General features: G+C 50.0%; 1 protein-coding gene across 1 annotated transcript; it reads left to right on the top strand.

Moving 5' to 3' along the window:
• The first annotated feature begins 6226 nt into the window (after nucleotides 1–6226).
• FOXF2 (forkhead box F2) lies at nucleotides 6227–19472 on the top strand. The gene is made up of 2 exons (XM_039319709.1): nucleotides 6227–7456; nucleotides 18301–19472. Exons 1-2 carry the CDS (start codon nucleotides 6427–6429, stop codon nucleotides 18474–18476), a joined length of 1206 nt encoding a protein of 401 aa, XP_039175643.1. The 5' UTR covers nucleotides 6227–6426; the 3' UTR covers nucleotides 18477–19472.
• Nucleotides 19473–22743: the final 3271 nt, after the last annotated feature.

The raw sequence follows: 22743 nt of genomic DNA, 5'->3' as shown, positions 1-22743 counted from the left end.
TGTCCCGAAACAGACAGGAAGGGGCAGATTTAAAAAAAAAAAAAAGGAAAAAGAAAAAAAGAAAAAAGATGCTACAAGGGGGTTGAAGAGAGGCGTTCCTTTTAGAAATACGGAGTTTGTTTACAAGTTCAGTCTGAAATTTAATTGAAAAAACGCTTCCTTTCTGTGGGATCGGAAGAGAGTGGTTGGGAGAAGTAAATATATTTGGAGTGAAAGTGAGGGAAAGGGGAAGAGAAGGAAGGAAGGAAGGAAGGAAGGAAGGAAGGAAGGAAGGAAGGAAGGAAGGAAGGAAGGAAGGAAGGAAGGAAGGAAGGAAGGAAGGAAGGAAGGATAGTTCTAGTATAACACTCAGGGTCAACTCTTTCTATTATATATATATATTAAAAGCATCGGTTTAATCTCCATCTTTCCGTTTCCCTTTGTGTTAGCCCCGAACGATGAAAAGGGGCATTTTCTGGGGCAAGTCACACGAACTCTCAACCAACCGAGTTCCTAGATCACCTTCAGGGGTTGCCCAGCTTAACCATTATCCGAGTGAGCAAAACAGCCCATTCTGGTTAAAACGAAGCCCTTTGCGGACCGGATCGCGTTCCGGGTTGGGAGATCCGAAACCCTGCCCGGTGCACAGGCTGAACTCGAACTCTCCGCGGAGACGGCCTCTCTCTCACTCTTCTCGGAGCGGTGAGGCCGTGGCCGAGGTCGGCCTCGCTTGCCAGGGACTGTGACGAAGCCGCAAAGGAAGGTTTTTTTGTAGCGCGCTCGCTCGCTTGTGGGGAGGGCTGGAACGAGCCGGGCCGTTGATAGACGCGGCGGTCCGCAGACTCGCGGGACTCCTGGCTCTTGCGAAATCCAGGAAGTGGATCCTCCGACCGCCTGGCGAAGCCAGCAGATTGGGAGTTTAAAAGGCCCCAGCCGGGTGGAAACGCGATGGAGGCTGCGGCTTTTGGCTGTTCTGACCCAGCCCTTGGGCAGTTTGCTGGCGATCAGTCGGCTACAGTGCCTCGATCCCAATCCGGATTTCTCCCGCAGCGAGGCCCTTTCCGCTTCTTTGGCAGGGCTGATTTCCTTCCTCGTGCCCCGTAAACCGGTTCGGCTGCAATCCAAGAAACACACACTGATCTGGGATTAACATTTTCCCCACCACCACCACCACCACTTTGATTGAGAGAAAATTACATCTGGGAAGAGAACATCTATCTCCCCGCCCGTATATAAATTGTACAGGCTTAAATCTCATGCCGGACAACAAATGCCCCCAAATATATACTGTACTTCTCGGTAGCAAGACAAACGACTAGGCTACGTTTAAGGTGCTTCTGATCGAGATAAATCCGGAAGTCTTCAGAAGGCGACGGCCAGGTCTTTTCCTCCAGGTTAAATTAAATTGGAATAAACCGCCCAGACCTGTTAATACGTTTTAAAAATTTCGGCTCCGTAATAAAGAAAGAAAAAAAAAACACACACACAAGAAAAATCTTACTTTCCGTCCTTTTTCAGCTATCAAGAAGTAATAAAGCACAGCTAATTTACTGCACAGGCCGAACAGGCATTGCAGTCGTTTGAGGGCACAACGCACTCTTCGGGTTTCTCCTAAAGCTGTCCTCCTGATTAGCTGAAATTGAAATTCCCTACCTTTAAACTGGTTTCATTCCGCTGTCTCTGGAGATTCTCAGTCATCCAGGTCATAGAGCTGAAGAAGCTTCTTGGATGAGAAGCGAAACGTCTTCAAAGAAAAATCAAGGAAGTCCAGTTGCGGCGGGGGCGGGGGGAGAGAGAGAGTTTCCTTCCACTGTTAATCTCGACATATTTAGGATCGATCTGCACATAGATAAATCTAGGTCACCACACGGTGCTAGCCCCATTCTCACGACTGATGTTGTGCTGGGGTTCTGCTTGCCTCCACTCTGGAAGAACACCGATACGAGGGGCTCCCCATTTGGTGAATGAGGTATGGGAGCAGGCAGCGAGGAGGGAGATAAAGAAGCACCCCAGAGGGTATCAATCCCATCCTTTGGGCTGAAGATCGAAACCCCCAAGATTCGACTCAGAATAAATTAATTTTATTCGCAATGTAAGGAAAGAAAGGATGCGATCCATTAACACGTGGGGAAAGTATAAGAAGTAAGTGTCTATGTGGAGAGTCTCAGTCGTCCAGGTCAGGGTTGTCCCAAAGGTGCTTTTTTTTTCAAGAGGCAACTGGACTTCCTTATTTTTCTTTGAGGACCACTTTGAAGACAGCTGGTCATTTGCACTCCTCGGGTGACCCTGAGGACACAGGTAAACCTCCAAATGGTCTCAAGGACTCTCTAAAGCAGGGGTCCTCAACCTTGGCAACTTTAAGACTTGTGGACTTCAACTCTCAGAATTCTGGGAGTTGAAGTCCACAAGTCTTAAAGTTGCCAAGGCTGAGGACCCCTGCAAGTCTAAAGGATGCAAATGACCAGCTGTCTGCAAGGAGTATAAATCCTTCCCTTCCCCACCATCCAGTCAGAGTTGAAGAAGCTTCTTGGATGAGAAGCGAAACGTCTTCAGAGAAAAACAAGAAAGTCCAGTTGTCTCCTGGAAAAAAAAAAAAAAAACACCTTTGGGCATAAGAAGTGAGGGCTACCAAATCGGAGCAGCCAAAAGTCGGTACGACCGCTTGGTGGCAGCAGAGAGAAAACGAAAACCCTTTGCTGTCACCTACCGATCGCCCCCGTTTTTTTGAGGCCAAATCTTCTCTAGTCTAGCCGTCAGTGGCGGCAAGCCTTTGTCCTCCGAGTTAAACAACGTTTGAATTCAATTCCCAGAGAGTGGGTTAGACACGAAAGTGGACTCAATCAGGGAAAGGGACGGGCTTCTTTATGCTGCCAGTCTGGGCGGCCGAAGATCGAAGGAACCGATAGACGTTCTGACTGTGTGTGAGAAAACACACACAAGCACACACACACCCCGCACACACATAGAGTCAGCCCTTAACTGGCGGTCGCTCCGCGTTACTTTCCCCACCACCACCCACTTCACGGAGCATAACATATATTGTCTGGAAAAAATATTTGATGGGGGGGCGCGAATGCCTCTTTGCTCGTGAACCTTCGCCGGGAGTGCAAGGCGCCTTTTTGCCAAGGAAGCGGCCCCCCGTGGAAAGCCAGCAAAAAAAAAAAGGTCACCTGAAGAGGAAGGAAGGAAGGACTCGCAGACGCCCCTCGAGAAGGAGGCTCCGGGAAATCCAGTCCCGGGGACAGCGAGCGAGTTTAAAATTGGGGATGGGGGCGTTTTGGGGGGGGGGTGATGGGTGGTTGGGTGGTTGGGATATTTCCCGGAGATTTCTAGCCACCGTTTGGTCCTCCGCGGGCTCGGTGGCTTCCCACTCGGAATTCTTTCAGAAGAGATTAATTCCCAGGATCAGGGTGGCTGTGTGTGTGTGGGGAGGGGGGGTTAGTGGGAGATTCCGCCTGGGCCCCCAGCAAGTGGATACAGAGACAGGCACCACGCGAGCGCGCATCCGCACCCGGGCAAATTACCTCCTTCCCTGCTTTTGTCTTGAGCTTCGTCGTAATTTTCTTAGCTGATTGTTTTGTTTTGTTTTGTAGGTACAATCAAGCCATTTTCAGGCCCTCTTTTTTTTTTTTTCCTAGCGACCGAGGGGGCGGGCGATCTGGAAGAAGCTGTCGACGCCTGTTCAGTTAATTTAACTTTACTTTGTCTAATTACCGGCCTAGCTTAGGGAAAGGAGCCCGGCTCAGGACGGTAAACTGACACTTGGGCTCGGTGGGTGGTATAAGCCCGGCGGAGGGTCGATGATGGAAAAAGCCTGCTTCCACTCAGCTCCTCCAGGTCACTGTCTGAAAGCGGCAATGGCAGCACCAACCGCCGCCCCTCCCCTCCCTTGCCTTCCCCGCCCCCTTCCCCGCGCCCCCCGGAGCAGCTCGGAGCAGCACCACCAACGCTGAGGCGGCTTAAGGCTCACCCAGAGAGCCAGCTGGCCTCGGGAGCTTCAGCTGCACGCGTGCAAGCGCGGGAGATTTGAAGGGTCCCTGGCCCCCTCCTCGCTTGAGGAGTGGGTTGGCAACTTCACCCGAAAGCAGGCCAAGAGGGGAGCCGGCTCCTTTTCTGGGGCCTCCGTCCCCATCTGAAAGGAGCAACGTTTGGGAACCTCTCTAACCCGTGGGAACATTGGTGGGTGAGATTTCTATCTTGGATTGCCCGGAGAGTCGTTTTATCCTCTTCCCAACATCCCTGTCAAAGAGGATGGTTGGCCTCAGGACCATCCAGTAAGTTGCCGTGGCTGGTAGGAGCCTGGCTTTCCTCAGTCCTGGGTCAATACCCAGCCCAATTGCCCACACCGAAGCGCTTTGGCGATGGAATCAGTTCCCAACTTGATGAAATAAATCGAAGACTGTCAACCCTACATGGTCCTGACTTCTAGGGTTGGAAAGGCCAGACTTGAGTTGCTCAAAGTGCTGGGATCTCATCTTCAGGTTCAAAGCTGATTGGGTTCCTTTGGTTTGGCTTCGTCGTCAGAACTGAGAGAATTTGGTCTGGAGGTGGGAGACGTGAAGATGTTCAAATCAAAGTTCAAATCCATCCTTGGACTCATTCCATGAGGGAAACCATAATCTGGGTTGTGTTGTATTGTAAAATGGAGCTCTAGGTATATCAGATTCAGCGCAATGAAATGCCCCAGAATCTTTTCAAGTGGATCTTCCATAGAAAACCATTATTTGTGAAATGCCCTTCCCTCTTACAAATCTTTCCAGCTCCAGCTACAAAAGGACTGAATCTCCATTTCTAATATTAGCTTTATGCAGAGGGAACAAGAACACGGAAGGCATGCAGGATTCTAGAAGACCTTTAAATAACCTTTTCAGCTCAGGGCAAATTCACTAGAAAGCCTCAGTTTTCTATCTGTGAAATTGAAGTAGTGGTCTTGCCTTCCCAGGATTTGCCCTAGAATGGCTGAACCCTGTGTACATGTGTGTGCGCACGTGCACAGCCTTTGAAAAACGATGGGGGAAATAAATGGCGAGCAGAAATGGGAAACGGGTGAGCCAGGGTTTCTTGCCTTGAAAGAAAAGGAATGCGGGAGTTTAGCGGGGGGGGAAGGTCCGTATTTCCAACCTTTCAAAAGAAATGAATCTATTCCGAGGGCTGGCCTGCCCTCGAAATAGATTCACTGCTTTCGATCCACGGAATCAGTGGCGGCCCCAGATGCTAAGTGCACCTGCGGGGTTTAAGTGGACCGTCACACCTGAGGCCACTTGTATCCAAGGTGAAAGCTTTCCAGGTTCATTTCTGCCTTCTGCTAAGAGGTACCAGCACTTCAGGATGGGGGGGCTACACATCTGCAAATCTGCCCCTGGCTGAAAGTTAAGGGCGACCGTCCTGCCCTTTGGCTTCTGAAAGGGGTCTAAGCGCTGCACCTCGTCCAGAAGCGTCAGGTTTTATTGCCAAGGATCTAGAGTTGAGAAGAAGCCCCACCGGATTGGATTGCCGGGTGCCTTCGCTCCAAGCTTAGACTGCATTGTCAAAGCCTCGGAAAAGGCGCCGGGTGACCGGAGGGGCGACGCTCTCCAAAGGAGGACAAACGTTCCCGCTCGGGAAAGCGAATTCAGCCCCTGGGAGCCTCCTGCCAAACAAGACAATTCCGCAACGCTGGCACCGCCTCATGCCAAGCGAAAGGAAAGGCGGTGGCAAAACGCCGTTACCGTGGGAGCCCGGTGCCAGGCGTGTGGCTGGGAGACTCGGCAAGTGTCTAAAGGGCAAGTTGATGGATGGCATAATTGCGTGTACAGAAGATGGCAGCCAGAGGGGATCTGGAGCCTCCGCGGGGAGCCCGCAGGCCTGGAGGCGGGGGCGGTGGACAGAAGCCAGCTGGAGTGGAGACGAGACCGCCCGCCTCTCCTCGCCTCGCCTCTCCTCTTCCTTCGGCTTGAGTTGTGGGATAAATTCAGCTGAGCAGGAGAAGGGGGGGAAGGGAGGGGAAGGAGAAGGGGTTTCCCTCCCTCTCTTTTCCTCCTGCGCCACCTCCCTCCCCCTCCCCTTTCCCCAGGCGATAGCCCTCCGCAGATTTTGTTTGGCCGCGCCGCCTTAACGCAAAAGCGGCGCAGGGGTTTGATGGATTTCCTCTTCTTTAAAGGCTTCGGGAGGCCACCAGGCAGGGGGCAGAGAGCGGAGTCCGGGAGAACTGAAGGCTGCTGAGCCGGGGGGGGGGGAGAGGAGGAGGAGGAGGAGGAGGAGGAGGAGGAGGAGGAGGAGAAAGAGAAGGAGGGGGGGTCAGACGGCAGAGGCAGAGGAAGGAGGGAGGGAAGGGGCGCTGGGCTTGTGTGTGAAAGAGCGAGCGAGGCCGGGAGCGGCTGAAAAGCTTGCGCAAGGGAGGAGGCAGAGATGTTCAGGGCGCCGCTGCCAGACCGCTGAGGAGGTGGCCCAGGAGGAGCAGCAGCCTCCATGAGCTCCGAGATCGGGGCCCCGGTGCCTCGCAGCCCGGCCTTGATGAACCAGCCGCCGCCGCCGCTGCCTCCCTCCGCCCTGGAGACGTCCAGCACCGGCAGCAGCACCTCTACAACCCCCGGCGGCGGAGGAGGAGGAGGAGGAGGCGGCGGCGGTGGCGGCGGCGCTTCGGCGTCCGCGCCCTCCAAAACCAAGAAGGCCAGCTCGGGACTGCGCCGGCCGGAGAAGCCGCCTTACTCGTACATCGCGCTGATCGTCATGGCCATCCAGAGCTCGCCTTCCAAGCGGCTGACGCTGAGCGAGATCTACCAGTTCCTGCAGGCCCGCTTCCCCTTCTTCCGCGGCGCCTACCAAGGCTGGAAGAACTCGGTGCGGCACAACCTCTCCCTCAACGAGTGCTTCATCAAGCTGCCCAAAGGGCTGGGCCGGCCGGGCAAGGGCCACTACTGGACCATCGACCCGGCCAGCGAGTTCATGTTCGAGGAAGGCTCCTTCCGACGACGCCCGCGGGGCTTCCGAAGGAAGTGCCAGGCGCTCAAGCCCACCATGTACCACCGCATGGTGAACGGGCTCGGCTTCCTCCCGCAGGGCTTCGACTTCCAGGCGCCGCCGGCCGCGCCCCTGGGCTGCCACCCCGGCGGCTACAACCCCCTGGACGTGATGCAGGCCGGCGCCGCCTACGACGCCCACCACGTCCCGCACATGTCGCCTAACCCGGGCTCCACGTACATGGCCAGCTGCCCGGTCCCGTCCAACGGGCCGGACTACGGGCCGGACAGCAGCAGCAGCCCCGTGCCTTCCTCGCCCGCCATGGCCAGCGCCATCGAGTGCCACTCGCCCTACGGCAGCCCTGCCGGACACTGGACGGCCTCGGCCGCCTCGCCCTATCTCAAGCAGCAGGCCCTGCAGCCGCCGCCGCCGCCGCCCGCCGCCGCCGCCGCCGCCCCGGCCGGCATCCACTCGGGAATGGCCTCCTACTCGCTGGAGCAGAGCTACCTGCACCAAAACGGCAGGGAAGACCTCTCAGGTACCGCAGCCGCCCCGTCCGGTCCGGTCCCTCCCTCCTTCCCTCCCTCCCTCCCTCTGCCCCGAAGCGAGTTGCTTGGTTTTCCAAAGGCTGGATGAGGCCTCTTTCCTGGGAATCTGGAAAGAAAACACTCCCCGGAGGTTTTTTGTTTTCTTCCAGAGCCAGATTCGGTTCTCGGGAGGGCAGGAATCAAAGGCATGCGCGTACTTTGAAGCCCCGAGACTAAGCTGGCTGAATTGAAAGAATTCCGTGGAACAATTTATCCCCGAGTCAATATTGCCTTGCCCTCCCCCCCCCCAGCAATGGGAATGGCTCCGGTGGGGTGAATCTCACCCTCTGGGAGCCAGAAGGACACCCTCCCTTCCCTTCTCTGTCCCTAGTTCCAGGCACCCTACAGTTACATTTGGAAATCCCACTCCTTTGCGACTTTAAGGGCCGCCTAATAGTCTATATAGACGGTCCGATCCTGTAGAGAAAGACTTGAGTTTGAAGTCCGTAGCCAGCCCGCAATCTGTTGTTTGCAGGATATTCGCTGCGTACTAACTTGGCAGTCAGAGTCGCTTATATAGGGGGTACTTTAAGTCAGAGGGTGTAAAATTCGGCAGTCGTGGGTGTTTTCCTACTCACGTATATAGATTGAAGAATTGCACTCTTGAAGGGGATAGAGAGAAGGAAGGGAGCCGCTTCTAAAAGCAAGTCCTAAGGCGGGATGGTGGGGTGGGGATGGGGAGGAAGAAGAGAGAGGAATCTGGCTGCGATCCTAAGCAAACTTACTGGTGCTCAGAATCGCAGCCAGATCGGGACCTTGGATAGGAACGTTGGATTTGTGTATGCTGCCGTTTGGTATTTGATCTAGGTTCTTTTTGCTGTGTTCGAGTATAATTGACTTGATAGAGATGTGTGTCTGTCTGTCTGTTCAAGGGGAATTGCACTGTTTCTCACACCTCAAAGTGAAATTTAAGGTACATTTTTTAAAAACAACAACAACAACAACCCCAAATCACAAAATTTTCTCCTGAGTGCTAAAGAGGGGGAAGAAACACACAAAACCCCTCCGCCCTGCTCAAGTTAAGTTGTAGCTGTCAGATAACAAGCCGGGAAGGTCCTTCTCCGCTACAGATGTTTTCAGAGAAAACACCAGCTTTGGAGTAAGAAAGCAAAGGTTTTCCGGGGGGGGGGAATGGGGCGAGAGGAACAGGCACGATTGTTGCGGGGTCAGGAGAGTAGAACTGGGTTAAGGAGAGAATATACATCTGCAGGCATCTTGGAATGTTCAAGATCAGTCTCGAATTCCATTGTTAGATGCCTCCTTCCACCCTGGGTCCAAATCTTAGTTCATTAATCAACCCCTTGGCGGCGACGAGGTCGTCGCATCCAGGAGCTTCTCCACACGAAAGTGCCAGAGTGATGTGGTGTTTATTAAACGCAATTCTTCCCCACTGTTCCTGGCACCCACACTCTCTCACACACGCACCCCGGAGTGAAAAGGCGCCTGCCGTTTGGACAACTCTTAAGGCTGCCGTTGGGAGCACCTGGTGTTTCTTAATCTCTCCCCCCCCCCCCCCGGGGACCGTACCAAACTCCTCAGCCTCCTCTTCAGGCAAGGCTGAATGGCCGAGGTAACACACACACACACACACACACACACACACACACACACTCGATGACGACGACTTCTCATTCAACGCTGTTCTTCCCGGAAAACCTGGGTAGGAAAGCGGAGGCTGCGAGAATCCCTTTGGCAATAAGGGATCGAGAGGCAGAAAGGAAGGAAGGAAGGAAGGAAGGAAGGAAGAAAGAAAGAAAGAAAGAAAGAAAGAAAGAAAGAAAGAGAGAGAGAGAGAGAGAGAGAGAGAGAGAGAGAGAGAGAGAGAGAGAGAGAGAGAGAGAGAGAAGAGAAGAAGAAGAAGAAGAAAGAGAAGAAAGAAAGAAATACGGGATGCACTCACGCAGGGAGAGAGAGGGAGAGGGAGAGGGAGGGAGAGAGAGGGAGGAGAGAGAGAGAGAGAGAGAGAGAGAGAGAGAGAGAGAGAGAGAGAGAGAGAGAGAGAGAGTTGCAGACACCGGGAGTTAATAAATCAAACAGGATTCCGTCCCAGGCCCCTACGAATTGGTCCCTTGGAGTGGCTGTTGCGTCCGGGTTGTTTAAGTTTGCCATCCTGCAGACGTCTGCGCGGAAGGAGGCTTCCGACAGCGGCGAAGTAGGCTTTTTAAACTCCTGACTCTCGAGGATCGGTTAACACATCAGGGTTGTGTTGTTTCAGTTCCTTGTGAAATCACCCCGAAAGCCTTCCCTTGCTTCCCAGGCTGTGTGTTCCTACGTAGATAGCGCTCAGCTATATTACTATATTTTCCCCCACCCCCCCCCCCCGGCAGAATTTTGCTTGGTTGAAACCCTTTCTCTCTCTCTCTCTCTCTCTTCCCCAGAGGGAGAAAACGCTAAATCTCTTTTGTAGGCTTTGTTTTTTTAAAAAAAATAAAATACTCTCAGTGTTGTACCGGGCTAATTGAAAAAAAAAGGGGAATTGCGAGGCGTTCTGCAGATGTTATGGGAGAAAGGAGCCGAGTTTTTTCCCCCGCATTTTCTTCCAAAATGCAAAAGATGGGTGCTTGGGTTATTTCTATAACTGGAAAGAAGTGCGGAGATCTTCTCTTCGCAATATGTTTTTTTTTTTTTTGGAATGGCCTTGAAAAAATCTGGGAGAAAGAATGAGAAAGAGGAGAGAAAATAAGGCTCCGAAATGGGTAAAAGATGTTGAGCTGGGATCGGGAGGGGAAGAGGAGGAGGAGATGGATTCTCCAAATAACCTTTTTTAAACGTGGGTCTCGGAGGTTAACTAAACAAAGACAGTCTGGGCTGGACCACACCGAAGGGAACTGGAGCTTGACTTAACCCAGATGAGAGCGAGGTCTTGTTCAATTTTATGGGAATTTCAACAAGTAACAAATGCAGACGACCTTGTCCAGGGCTTGGGTTTTCTCGTCGGTGACCTGCTGTCAATCAGCTGGCAGAAGCTTTTCCTGCAACTTGCCCTCCTTTTTAACTGGTGTGTGTGTGTGTGTGTGTGTGGGTGTGTGTGTGTGTGTGTGTGTGTTGAAAACCATCCGTTCCTGAAAAATCTTTCTTAAAACTGATGTAATAATAGCGTTAATGTTAACAACAACAGAAGCGACTGAGTAGAATTGGGGAAAAAAAAAAAAAGATTTTTAACACAGGAGCCTGAAAAACATTCTTTCTCTCTCTCTTCCTGCCTCTTTCCGTGCAGTTCCTAATGCCTCCGTTCTGAAGAGCTAAATATAATTTCGATGGTTGACTTTAATGAACACACAACACATAAACAAAATGCCCCGATCCGAATTGTACGTGAAGTATACAGCTGCTCAGTAAAATGCAATTTCTTTTCCTCCTAAGTTTCGATTCTCTCCTTTTTCTTGATCGTTAAAGGGCCGTAATCAGAATAATCTCACCAATACCTAACTAGGCATCTCTCCTTAAAGGAGCGGCGGAGTTGTAGTCTTATCCCTAACCTGGTTTAACCACCCTGCAGCCGGCCTCAAACTCGGTGGGACTCTGGATAGGCCTTCGCCTTTCTATTGGCTTCTACACCGGCCGACTTGTTGCTTGTCTCTAGGTTCCCCAGGTGTAACAGAGGGGATAAGATAAGATAAGATTTCAGTATTTACTCCGAGGTTTGCTCTCCGAGAAATGACCATTAGCTCTGGAGCTTAATACAAGCTTTTTCCCGAGGCACGATTGCCCCACAGATACTCAGAAAGGTATTCCCTGAGATCACTTAGACCCTCCTAAATAAGACCTGTACCCATCCCTAAGAAGTCACAGGACCCCAGAGTTTTCCTATTTCCGATTTTTAAACATAGGGGTGTGTGTGTGTGTGTGTGTGTGTGTGTGTGTCTGGGCGCGAGCATGTGTGTATTTAGGAGAGGAAATCTACCCTGCTTAACCCGAAGTGTGAACTCTGAGTGTGGACCCTTTTACTTAGATAGGGTGTAAAGGATTTCCCACCCCTCCCCCCCCACATTCGGATAACCTTTTAACTGAGTAATTCTCAGACGAAGTGATCTTTTAATTATCCTAGCCGGCTTTCCAAGACAGCTAATGCCTACGTATAATTAGAAAGCAAAAGATCGTTCTTTCAGAGTTAGCAGCCACAACTTTGTGGTTCCTGTCGACTGGAAACCTCAACCTCGCAGGTGTCCCAAAGGTGCTTCCCCCCCCCCAAAAAAAAGCAAGTGGACTTTCTTGATTTTTCTTTTCTTGAAGACGAGGGGGCCGTTCAAGATTCTGCGTAGTAGTGGAATCGCCTGAAGGGCTACAAAAAAGAAAAGAAAAGGAGTCCTATTTAAACCAACGAGGCTTTCCAACATATTTAGCCAATAGACTGGAATCGTTAAAAGCCAGGGCAGGATTTGGGAGTGTGGAGCTGACAGGGCTATGCAAAAAGCCATGGGTGAAAGGTCACATCGGAAGGGTCCCGAGCAGATCTCCTGCAGAGGAGATCTGCAGAGGAAAGAATCAGTTCCCAGCCTCAAGGCCTACCGCCCTGGAGAGGACAAGAGAGATTCCTCTAACCCAGTTTCCAAACTCTTGAGTATGGGATCGAAACCAGCCGTTCCGGAGGGGCGGGGGCTGGGTGTCTCGAAAATTCGCCCAGGACATTTCGCCACCCCTTGCTAGAAGGTCTCGGAGCCCTACGTGGGGACTCTCCAGTGGGCCATGTTCTAGGCCGGAGGGGAACCCCCTCTTTTTCCCCCCCAATTGCGAGCCTTACAGCAAACCGCCCGCTATTTTTAAGCGCGGTCTAGTTGAGAACACTTCCACCATCAGCTCTTTGAGCCTCTAGAATTGTTAGCCCTGAGAAAGGCCGAGCAAGACTGGAATCAGAGACCCCCGTTTTTCGGAGGCTTAGAAGGGGGGGAGGAGGAAGAAGGGGAGAGTCGGGAGGTGTTTATTATTATTATTATTATTATTATTATTATTATTATTATTATTATTATTATTAATCATCGCACAGTCAGCCAGATGTTCAGACTGGATTTGCCATTTTGTCTACCTATCGAGTCCTTACCCAGGACCTGGGATAGGCAGATGTTTGATGGTACTATTATTATTATTATTATTATTATTATTATTATTATTATTATTATTATTATTATTATTTGGCACACCCTTAATCCAAGCCGAACTATTTAAATCAAAGTTGCTTGCGGGCTTCCTTAGGAGCCTAGAAAGACGGCGGGGAGGGGGCGAAATGAAAGAAAATGGGCTGAGCAAAAGGACCGAAACTGGGGCATAGAAGAGGGGGAAGAAAGCAACGTACATGTGTGTGAGAGAGAGAGGAGGGGAGAGAGGGAGGGAGGGAAGGAGGGAGGGAGAGGGGGAGAGAGGGAGAGGGGGAGGGAGGGAGGGAGGGAGGGAGAGAGAGAGAGAGAGAGAGAGAGAGAGAGGGAGAGGGAGAGGGAGAGGGAGAGAGAGAGAGATTCAATCGTTACTTGTCCCGACTGGACATGGGTTAGGAACAATGGAGAACAGGTTTTTGGAAAGCATCAAGTAGCCTTCTCGAAACGCTGCTGCAAAATCTCAGCTGAAGCCGCCAGCACTGGGGAGCCACAGCGAATCAGAGGAAGGAGAGAATGTCAGTTTGACTCTTCTGATCTCTTTAGGTCTGGAAAGAACAGGAGAAAGGCAAAACTCCAGGTCTTCCCGCAGGCCGTATTGATTGTTGGATGGATGGGTGGATGGGCCGCCCTTCGCAAGCTCTCAGAAACTCGTTTTACTTTCTAGGGTGTATCTGCCCCCACCTCCCCAGGCCACTCAGCTGAAACCATTTCCGGCCCTTTCTACTGATAAACCGTGGCTCATTACAAAGAGTCCACGGCGCTTTCCAGCTCCCAGGAGCTTAGATGCTCAACCGTTGGGTGAGAGAACAGAAGAACCTGGAAGATGCCTAGAAATTCACGTCTCTGCCGAGCTGAAGTACCATTCCGCTCTACTGAGGCCGAATCCCATCCCCAAATAGAGCCAGGCAACCAAATGTACCTAATACATCCTTTGCCTTTTTGGAAGCCAGTCGCCTTTGGCTCCACTAAGACTTGGCCGCCAGGTTAAAAAAAAGCGCAAGGCGGCCGCCTCGCCGAGCCTTTGGGATCTCCGAGGCTTTTGCCAGGGAAAGAAAGAAAAAGAAAGAAAGAGAAAGGAAGGAAGGGAGAGAGAGAGAGAGAGAGAGAGGGAGAGAGAAAGAAAGAAAGAAAGAAAGAAAGAAAGAAAGAAAGAAAGAAAGAAAGAAAGAAAGAAAGAAAGAAAGAAACTCACGAAAATCAAGGATTCCCTATGGGATTCAAGAACAGGAGCCTGCGGATGCGCCCCCTTAGCAGAACAAGCCAGGTCGTTAAATTTCATTATTAAGGAAATCTACACTGCAAACGCCCGGTTGTGTGTGTGTGTGTGTGTGTGTTAAAATCAGGAAGTAGGGCTTTGTTTGTGCCTTTTGTTTACCTTCCCCCCCCCCCAAGCCTTCGCTTGGCTGATCACTCGGAGCTGGATCTCTGGACACGAGAGATCCCGCGCTAGCCAGGGAAGTGTTCCTCGAAGGAAACCCATCGCAGCTGCATTGACCTCGAATACCCTGGCTCGAAAAATGAGAGGCTCTGGTTATAAACAGAAGAAGCACCAGGGCAAAATCCTGGTGCTGCTGTTAATACCACAAACACAAGTGGTAACCGGAGCCTATCTTGAAATCAGCATTTGAGAGGGGGTGGGGAAGGGAGGAAGAGTATAGAGATCAACCGAATGCTCGAGAGATTTATTTACTTTTTTATAATAAGACCTTTAAGCCCGGAATAATCTCCTTAAAAGGAAACAGGGGTCCTTTCTTGAAAATCCGCTTTGAACCTTGCACTTTTCTTCCAAATGATTGATCAAGAATTCTGCTGCTTGGTTTCCAAGCTTTTGTTTTCATTTCTTATTCCTTCCCTTTTGCAACTCGCTTCACAGGACCAGTCAAAATTTTTTTTTAAAAAAAAAGTTGATATGAAGGCCATAAAGAAATAAATAACTCCCAGGTCCTTCACTGAATACACTCACCGTTCCTGCAGGCCAACGTGGAAGGATCTGATTCTGTCTTTCTCCCAATCTGGAGAAGAGAAAAAACCTTTAAAATGGCCCAAATTGAGCTTTGGTGGGAAAGGGGGGGGGCTTCAACATCTTGCTCCTTAGAATCTGGATCTCAGTTTAAATTCTTGGTTTCTCTATATTGCTACATAGAAACAAAGCACACACCCAGCTTTGTGGGTACCTGTGTGTACATGTGTGCATAAGTAAAAAAAAAATAAATACATTCCGGCAGGAAAAAAACAGCTTATCTAAATTGCATTCCTACTCTATCAGAGAGTCCCTTACTGATATCACTGCTATAAGACTTACTTCTGAAGAGACATTATTAATAGGATTGACCTGTAGCCCTGAATCCAAGTTGCCCATGCCCATGTAAGCACCCGTGTTGGGTCATTTCATAAAAGAGAGCTTCCATTTAAGGAGAAAGAATAGCAAACTGTGGGCACAGCCTTTAATCAAGTAAGGAAACATCCTTTATTGTTAAAGCTGATAGATTTCCAACAGAAAGCTTAACCAAAGTTGCCTTGTGGCTGCAAACAGGCCAGACAGACAGGCCTGGAAGGGCCAAGTGGAGAAATAAGAAATAAGGTCACAATTTTGAAGGGAAAGGCACATAGGTCTGGAAGTTTGTATGCAGCTGAACTTCCTTGGAACTTCCTTTGGATGGAGTCCCAGCTCTAAAATTAGCCAGCTGGAACCAGGAGATATTTTGGGCCGCCAGACTCTCGTCCCTTTGTGCTCCAAGTGATTCAGGCAATGAGTGCAAGCAGGATTCCACTCAGTTGCCGCAGCCATTAAAGCATCTCCTACTTTCCCACTTGTCTGGCATAGCGAAGGTAGAACTGCTATAATGATTCTAATGCCCTAATGATTGTCATGCCCTTGGCCTTTTTAAAAAAAAAATTGAATGAAATTGAACGCCTGTATGAATTTACCTTGGCTTCACCCACTTGAACTCAATGGGGTTTACTTGTGTAAACAAATACAGCTCTTTCGGCAGGGGTTTCTGTAACTGGGTATCCTCCAGAGGTGTCAGAATGACAAGTTCGGTTATTCCAAGCCAGCCAAGCCATCTACTTGGAGATGAATTGTGATTCAGGAATGGGTTCCCAAGAGAACAAGGCCAGGTCACCTATTGTAGTGGTTAAAGGCCTTGGACCAGAAGTTAGGACAGCGGTTCTCAACCTGTGGGTCGGGACCCCATTTGGGGTCGAACGACCATTTCACGGGGGTCGCCAAACAACGCAGTCCGCCATTTTTTCCCCCTTTTCCTTAGCTGTGCTACTCCCTTTTATTCTATTGGCTTTTCGAAAGCCAATAGAATAGACTCTCTTGAATAGAGTCTAATTCTATTGGCTTTCAAAAGCCAATAGAATAGACTCTCTTGAATAGAGTCTAATTCTATTGGCTTTCAAAAGCCAATAGGAATTGTCCAGGCTGTCTCTGCCCTGCTGAGCCCGCCAAAAGTCCCATTCTGCAAACGGGGCTGCACCAGTTGAGTAGTCCTCGACTTACGACCGGTTGAGTAGTCCTCGACTTACGACCGGTTGGGGGTCGCGGCATTAAAAAGGTTGAGAACCACTGAGTTAGGAGAAAGGGAGTTCTAGTCCAAGTCTCAGGCATAAGGAAGCCAACTGGATGATTTGGGGCCAGCCAGGCACTCCATCTCCGCTGTAGGAAGAGAACAACTGGCAAACCTCTTCCAGAAACCTGGAGGCCTCTTTCCACAAGAGGTCAGAATAAGAAGTGCATTGCTTTCCTAGGGATGAACAGACGGTGAGCTGATTTCCAGTTCAAGTTTTCCTTTGGCCAGTTTAGTGGCTCTTCCTGAGTTTGGGGACTTTCTGGAAACCTTCTTGCTCAGAGGTTTGGGGCAAATGTTTTAACTGCAGCCAAAGCCTGTGCGGTGCTGTCATGAAAAAAAGGAAGGCCAGTGGAGGAGCGGAGCACGGAAACATTTTAGCTTCTCCATCCCACTCGGTCTTCTTACTCCTCTCTGCCTAAGCATTGGTGCTGCTCTTTTCAAATGATATTTAACTTAGCCTTATGTTTGTAGCCCTCCCGTGTGAAATTTAGAGTGGCTAACTAGTACATAAGGAAATACATTTTGGGCTCAGTTTCTCTCATTATTGTTACCTGGAGTGGCAAGCATGGGAAGGTTTTGCTGGCGATGGGACTAGCGGGAAAACAAAGGGATGTTTAGCCCACTGCCTTTTGGTGAGGTTAATTTTAATTTTATTTTAATTAAAACAGACAGCAAAATCCAAATGCCTCTGACTGATTGGTTGATTGATTGGGCCTTTGATTGGCTTGACTCTCCTCCCAGCCAGCCTGCTTAAATGCTAAATGGAGGCCTGAGGGCAGAATTCAAGAAATTGGAGGTGTTGGGTTGCATTTTTTGATTGGTGACCTCTTCACTGTAATGAAGAGCAGGCTGGCCAGCCAGCCAGCCAGCCAGCCCTGCCATGCCATGCCATGGCTAGGAGTAAGGTTCCATTCACTTTTAGTACTCAGCTTTTACCCCCTATCAAAATCCTCTCCTGCCAAGCAGTACCAGTGAGGGGTTGATGGGGGGGGGGAAGTGAGGATAGAGGTGTTGAACAATGAGTGGGGAAACTCTGGTTCAGCTCCACCTCAGGCAACGGGGAGGGGGGGCAGTGGGTGACTTTGGGCCAGCCCGGCCTATCTCACAGGACTGTTGTATGAAAAATGAAGGGAGGAGTGCTATGTACGTAGTCTTGATCTACAGAAAAAAGGCAGGAGTGTAAATGTAACCCTATAAAGAATGCAGATCTTTTGGTGTGTGTGAGAGAGAGAGAGAGAGAGAGAGAGAAAGAGAAAGAGAGAGTTTGATGAGCTGTAAAGGCATTGGGCTAGAACTGGGAGACAGGCACAAAGACAGGTGAGTACTCTTGGGCCAGTCATTCACTCTTAGCCATAGGAAGTAAGGCTTGGTTCTCAACCTGGAGTCTGCGGGGCCCCTGGGGGGGCCACAATGTCATCACAGGGTCTCCTTGAAGGGACCCCCCCAAGGGTTCCTCGAAGGCTAGAAGTTATGCTTTAAATCTTGAGTTAAGCCTTGGGTGTCTGTGGCCCTAAAACGTATTTAAAGGGGTCCCCTCCCCCATGAAGAAAAGGTTAAGAACTTAATAAGCAATGACAAACTGTTTCCAAAATCTTGCCAAGAAAACTGCAGGGATTTTGAACAGGCAGGTGCCAGGAGTCCACATTGTTTCAAAGACGCACCACACACACAAACACACACACAAAAAGGCAGAAATTGGTTCAAGGGGAGTCCGAAAAGATTGCTTGTCAAGTACTTTGAGGGTATGGCTAGTGGCACCCACCTGAATCCCCCCATTCAAGCTGGAAGAGTTCTGTTGCAATTATAAATGCAAACTTTCTATGATTAGAAGTTCGGGAGCAAAAGAGGTAGTGGCAAAGGTTTGGTTCAGAGTTAATCCGGTTCTGAATGTGGGTTTTGGACGTTTTGAGGGGACATGACCAACATAGAGCAGTGAGTGGCCCTCAGACTCCCGGGATCCTTCTCCAAAACCTGGAAGACCTGGAAGTGGGGGGGGGGGTGAGTCTCCTGTCCTTTACCTATACATTCCCATCTCTCCACTTTACACCAGGACAGCTGTCCCCATCTCCCTGTTTCCCCCCTTCCCGAACTTTTCCTTGGACTCGCCTTTTCTTTCTCTCTCCGCAGTGGGCCTGCCTCGGTACCAGCACCACCCCAGCCCAGTGTGCGACCGGAAGGATTTCGTCCTCAACTTCAACGGCATCTCGTCCTTCCACCCCTCAGCCAGCAGCTCTTACTACCACCATCACCACCACCACCACCACCAGACCGTCTGCCAAGACATCAAGCCCTGTGTGATGTAAACGCGGACTCCTTAGGCGGAGCGGAAGGAGCCGGCAGCCCGGCCTCACGTGAAGGACGGTGAGAGGCTGCAGAGGCGCTCCAAGATCCAGCAGGGGCCCGGGAAGGACGCGGAATTAACCCCACGGCCCCGGCTCCCTAACGCGAGGAAGGCGCGCGCCGCTCCCTGGAAGCCAGCGCAGAGACAAGCCTTTCTCTCTTGCGGACCTCGCGCAGCGCGATCCTCCCGCAGTCGAAACCAGAGCTTCGTTCCAGCCGGGCCCGTTTGCCTGATCTTTGCCTGGCCCTTTCATGTGAAGCCTCGCTCTCATCCGCGGACTGATGCCTTGCAGAAGAGCAAAGAGGGAGGGGTGGGGATCCCCTCGGAGGACCCCTCTGTGCCCTCTCCCAGGGAGGGACCAACCCCATACAGGATCGCTGCCTTATCTTGGACACGTTGACAATTGCATTGCACAGGAGGGCGGGCTATCGTTCCCTTCTGGCTTCCTCCTCCTCGCTGTCAGCTGGAGGGGGGATGATGGGCGCCGAATGTTGAGGCTGCTGTCAGTAGACACCCCCCCCCAGCCCGAAGGAGCTCCGAGGTGCCCCCCCCTCTCTCTATCCCAAGGAAGGAAATGCCTGTTTAGGATCGGGCTGCGCGGACTCCCTGAGCCTTCTTTGGGGCCGCGCAGCTTTCTTCCGCCCCAGGTCTTCCGGAGAAATTAGGTCACGATTCCCATCGTCTTTATTTGATAAGATGATGGGAGCTGTAGGTCAGTCCTCCCGAGAGGACTCCGGGGATGAAGGAGGACGGCTGGTGCGCTGATTCCCGCGGCCGCATAACAAGGCTGCCCTGTTCTTTTGCAAGCCCGCCTTTTCAAAAGACGAAGCGCATCGTGGGTTTTTTTTTTTTTTTTTTTGGTTTCGTTTAATTTTATAGGTAGGAAATCGGGTAGGCAACCTTGGCTCTTTTATGACTCGTGGACTTCAACTCCCAGAATTCCTGAGCCGGCATGGCTCAGCTTGGAAACCTCTCCCTTTCCCCTCAGCATGGCTGGCTCAGGAATTCTGGGAGTTGAAGTCCACGAGTCATAAAAGAGCCAAGCTTGCCTACCCCTGAGCTAGGTGTTTTATTTAAAAGCCACATTAAGAAAAAAAAAAAAAAGGTTGGATTCGGACTGGACACAAACCTCCCGAAATCGATAGGCGTTTAAGATGGAAGCCCGTTTAATTTCGTGGGAACGGTTCCAAGGGGGAAGTAAGTTGGGGCAACCAAACCTGAACGTTTTTTAAACAAGCGGCAGCCGCGTCGGTTGGAGGTCCCCCTCCCTTTTCGCGACACAACCCTTTATTTTATTTTATTTTAATTTTATATATATATATATATAAAAGACGTTTAAAGCCCAAATGGCTCCACGTGTAACCCAAACGAGCTCAGCCGCTAGTGCTCGACTTCGCCTGCAATCTAAACCAAGCCCCTTGCGTTCCCATTTCATTTAGCGTCGCACGGACCTCGAGGTCGTTTATCGGATAACCTCGTTTAGAGAAAGGCAGGCACATTTAGAGAAAGACAAATAAGAACCGAAAGCCTTCTAGCGGCGGCGGCCACCGGCGACTGAGAGCCTAGTCAGGCCATCCCAGAGGCGATGTAAATAGTCCTCATTATAGTACAATTTATTGGGCGCAACGCAACGCTGGCTAGCTGGCTGGCGCTCTAAAAAACTCCTGGGACAGCACCCTGCTCTGGTGCTTTTGTTGTTGTTAGTTGCGAAGTCGCGTTCGACCCATCGCGATCCCACGGATAACGTTCCTCCAGGCCTTCCTGTCTTCTACCATCTTGTGGAGTCCATTTAAGCTCACGCCTATTGCTTCAGCGACTCCATCCAGCCACCTCATTCTCTGTCGTCCCCTTCTTCTATTGCCCTCAATCTTTCCCAGCATTAGGCTCTTCTCCAGTGAGTCCTTCCTTCTCATTAGGTGGTCAAAGTATTTGAGTTTCAGCTCCTTCCTCTGTGTGAAGATGTCAAGAAGAGAGGCCAGCCCCCCCCCCTTTTTTTTTTTTTTTACTGTCACGGTAGCCAGTTGTGGGATGGGGAGTGTAACAAAATCAAAAGGAATTTATTATTTTTTATTATTATTTTTTGTGCTGGAAACCTTTGGTCGTTCCCAACCTCAGGGCTTCTTTCTTTTTCAATTTGTATGAAATTGCCTTATTATTCCAGGGAGTCCTTTGGCACGATTTAAGCAACACTGATTTTCAGGGCCGGGTGAGAGGCAAGTAAACTGCCCACCAGCATCTCCAATTTTTTTCCAAATTTCTGGTTTAACTCGTCTGGTTTTTTTTTTAGACACTGACACGACAATGTTACCACTGGGGCTTATTTTATTTCTACTCCCCCCCCCTTAAGCGTTTATATCACAGTTTGCTGTAGTTTTGTTTTGTTTTGTTTTTTTGAGAAAAAAAAATGAAATAAATTTCGTGTATACTCGCACAACTATTGCTTTTCAACCAGAGAATATAATTTGCACTTATGTAATAACCTTTGTTGGTTTGTCGGAAGTTGTGATGTACAAAGTTCTTGGGATGGGCATTCCCCCCCCCAATAAAATGTATGTGACCACAATCTTAGTTTCATTTCCCTTGGCATAACCTTTCTCCCTTTACTATCAGGAAGAGCCCACGTTTAATCCTTGAAAGAAAACGGGAGAAATTATGGAAGAATCGTGTTGCCTTCCTCCCTGTTCAAGGGAGAGAGCCCGGCTTTGCGCAAATTTTGCCTTTGCCCGCTTCACTTTGGGTGAAAGGCGGGAAAATGACTGGTAAGACTCAGCTTGAACGTTTCAACCCAACAAGACTTTCTTCCAGTCACAGAGACCACCTCTTCTCTTTCCAGCAGCAAGCTGGGATCTGCGACCAGGACAAATAACTCGGATTCCCTTTTTAGTTTACTCAGGGCACCAGAGCACGGATTACTTCTTCCAAGATGGAGATAACTTTCCCCCTGAAATTCACAATATGTGTTTAGAACTGAGCAAACCGTGGCTTGCAAATATCAAAGGCGTCACCTCTAGATTAGCTGGGGATGATGGGGATGTGACCCCAGCATCTTTGGAGGGACATCAAGCTGCCTAAGACTATGGTAGTCTGTTCCTAGGGAAAAGATTTCTTTGGGGGGGGTGTTTCAAAACCTCTCTGGGAGAGACAGAGTAACCTTCCCAACCAGGCACCCTTCAAGAGAATTGGACCAGAACTGCCATCACCAGAACCCTCACACGTTCTGGCCATGGATGATGGGAATGGTAATCCAAAACAGCTGGAAAAGCCTTAAAGTAGTGGAAAGCTAAGAGAGACGTGCACACCTTATCTTGATTAGAAATCCACTCAGCTCCAAACAGGCTTGTTCCATTCTGCCCGGAACACTTTCAGTTCACTTGTTAGTCAAAGAGATGCATTTGGAAGAAAAGCAGTTCCGGAAATCCAATCAAGCTCCTTGTCCAATTTACAGCATTTATCTACATTCGTTTTTTGCCAACCTGGCACTCTCTAGATACGCTGGGCTACTATTTCCTTTAATCGAGACAATGAGGATTGCAGCCCATGAGTTCCAGGGGCACCAGATTTGCAGTGTCAGATTTACAAGTCCATTGGGAATAATTAGGAATTAGCCTCATCAGGCTAATCCTCTGAGTGCAGTTTTAAAAAATTCAAAATAGTGATCCCGAGGGTGCCCTCAAAGCTCCTTCAGCTTTTTATGCGTGCCACCATCTTGACTTTTTTGACTACCCCCAGGGACAACCTGAGCCTGCCTATATTGAAATAAAGACACTCAATGTTCTCTTTACATAGGAGCAGAAAGAGGGGGGGAGTGGCACTACCTTGTAGATTTCAGTTTGGTGAAAGCTTGAGGCAGACAGGATGACCATTCCTTATATCCTTTATTCAGATATTTGCCACTACTGCATCCCTTATTCAGTCCATTCATCTAAATAGCGATTTAGAAAGCAGATAACAGGCAGGGCTGAGCCTTAAATCCCTCCATACTGAATGTAGATGGTGTGGGTCAACCAGGACAAATATATTGGGTGCTACCACTCTGGAACTGAACTGTGTTGAAAACCATAGGATTTATTACTAAAACTGAAGTGGCCTGCCTGGTTGGAATCAACAACATTGACTTCCTCCTGGCCGGCGTACATTCTTCAATTGGATGTCCTGATGCATGTACTTCAACTCTCAGAATCCTCAGCCAGGATTGCCACTGCTGGGAAATCTGAGCCTTCAACTCCATA

This window comes from Crotalus tigris, unplaced genomic scaffold, assembly GCF_016545835.1.
Source record: "Crotalus tigris isolate CLP2741 ecotype Arizona unplaced genomic scaffold, ASM1654583v1 scf7180000023608.1681014, whole genome shotgun sequence".
NCBI lineage: Eukaryota > Metazoa > Chordata > Lepidosauria > Squamata > Viperidae > Crotalus > Crotalus tigris.
Note: the sequence above shows the minus strand (reverse complement) of the source record. Positions and strands in the feature narration are given on the sequence as shown.

Coding starts and splice junctions, on each gene's coding strand:
- FOXF2 (XM_039319709.1), top strand. CDS start 6,427: ATGAGCTCCGAGATCGGGGCCCCGGTGCCTCGCAGCCCGGCCTTGATG. Junction 7,457..18,300: donor CGGCAGGGAAGACCTCTCAG/GTACCGCAGCCG, acceptor CTCTCTCCGCAG/TGGGCCTGCCTCGGTACCAG.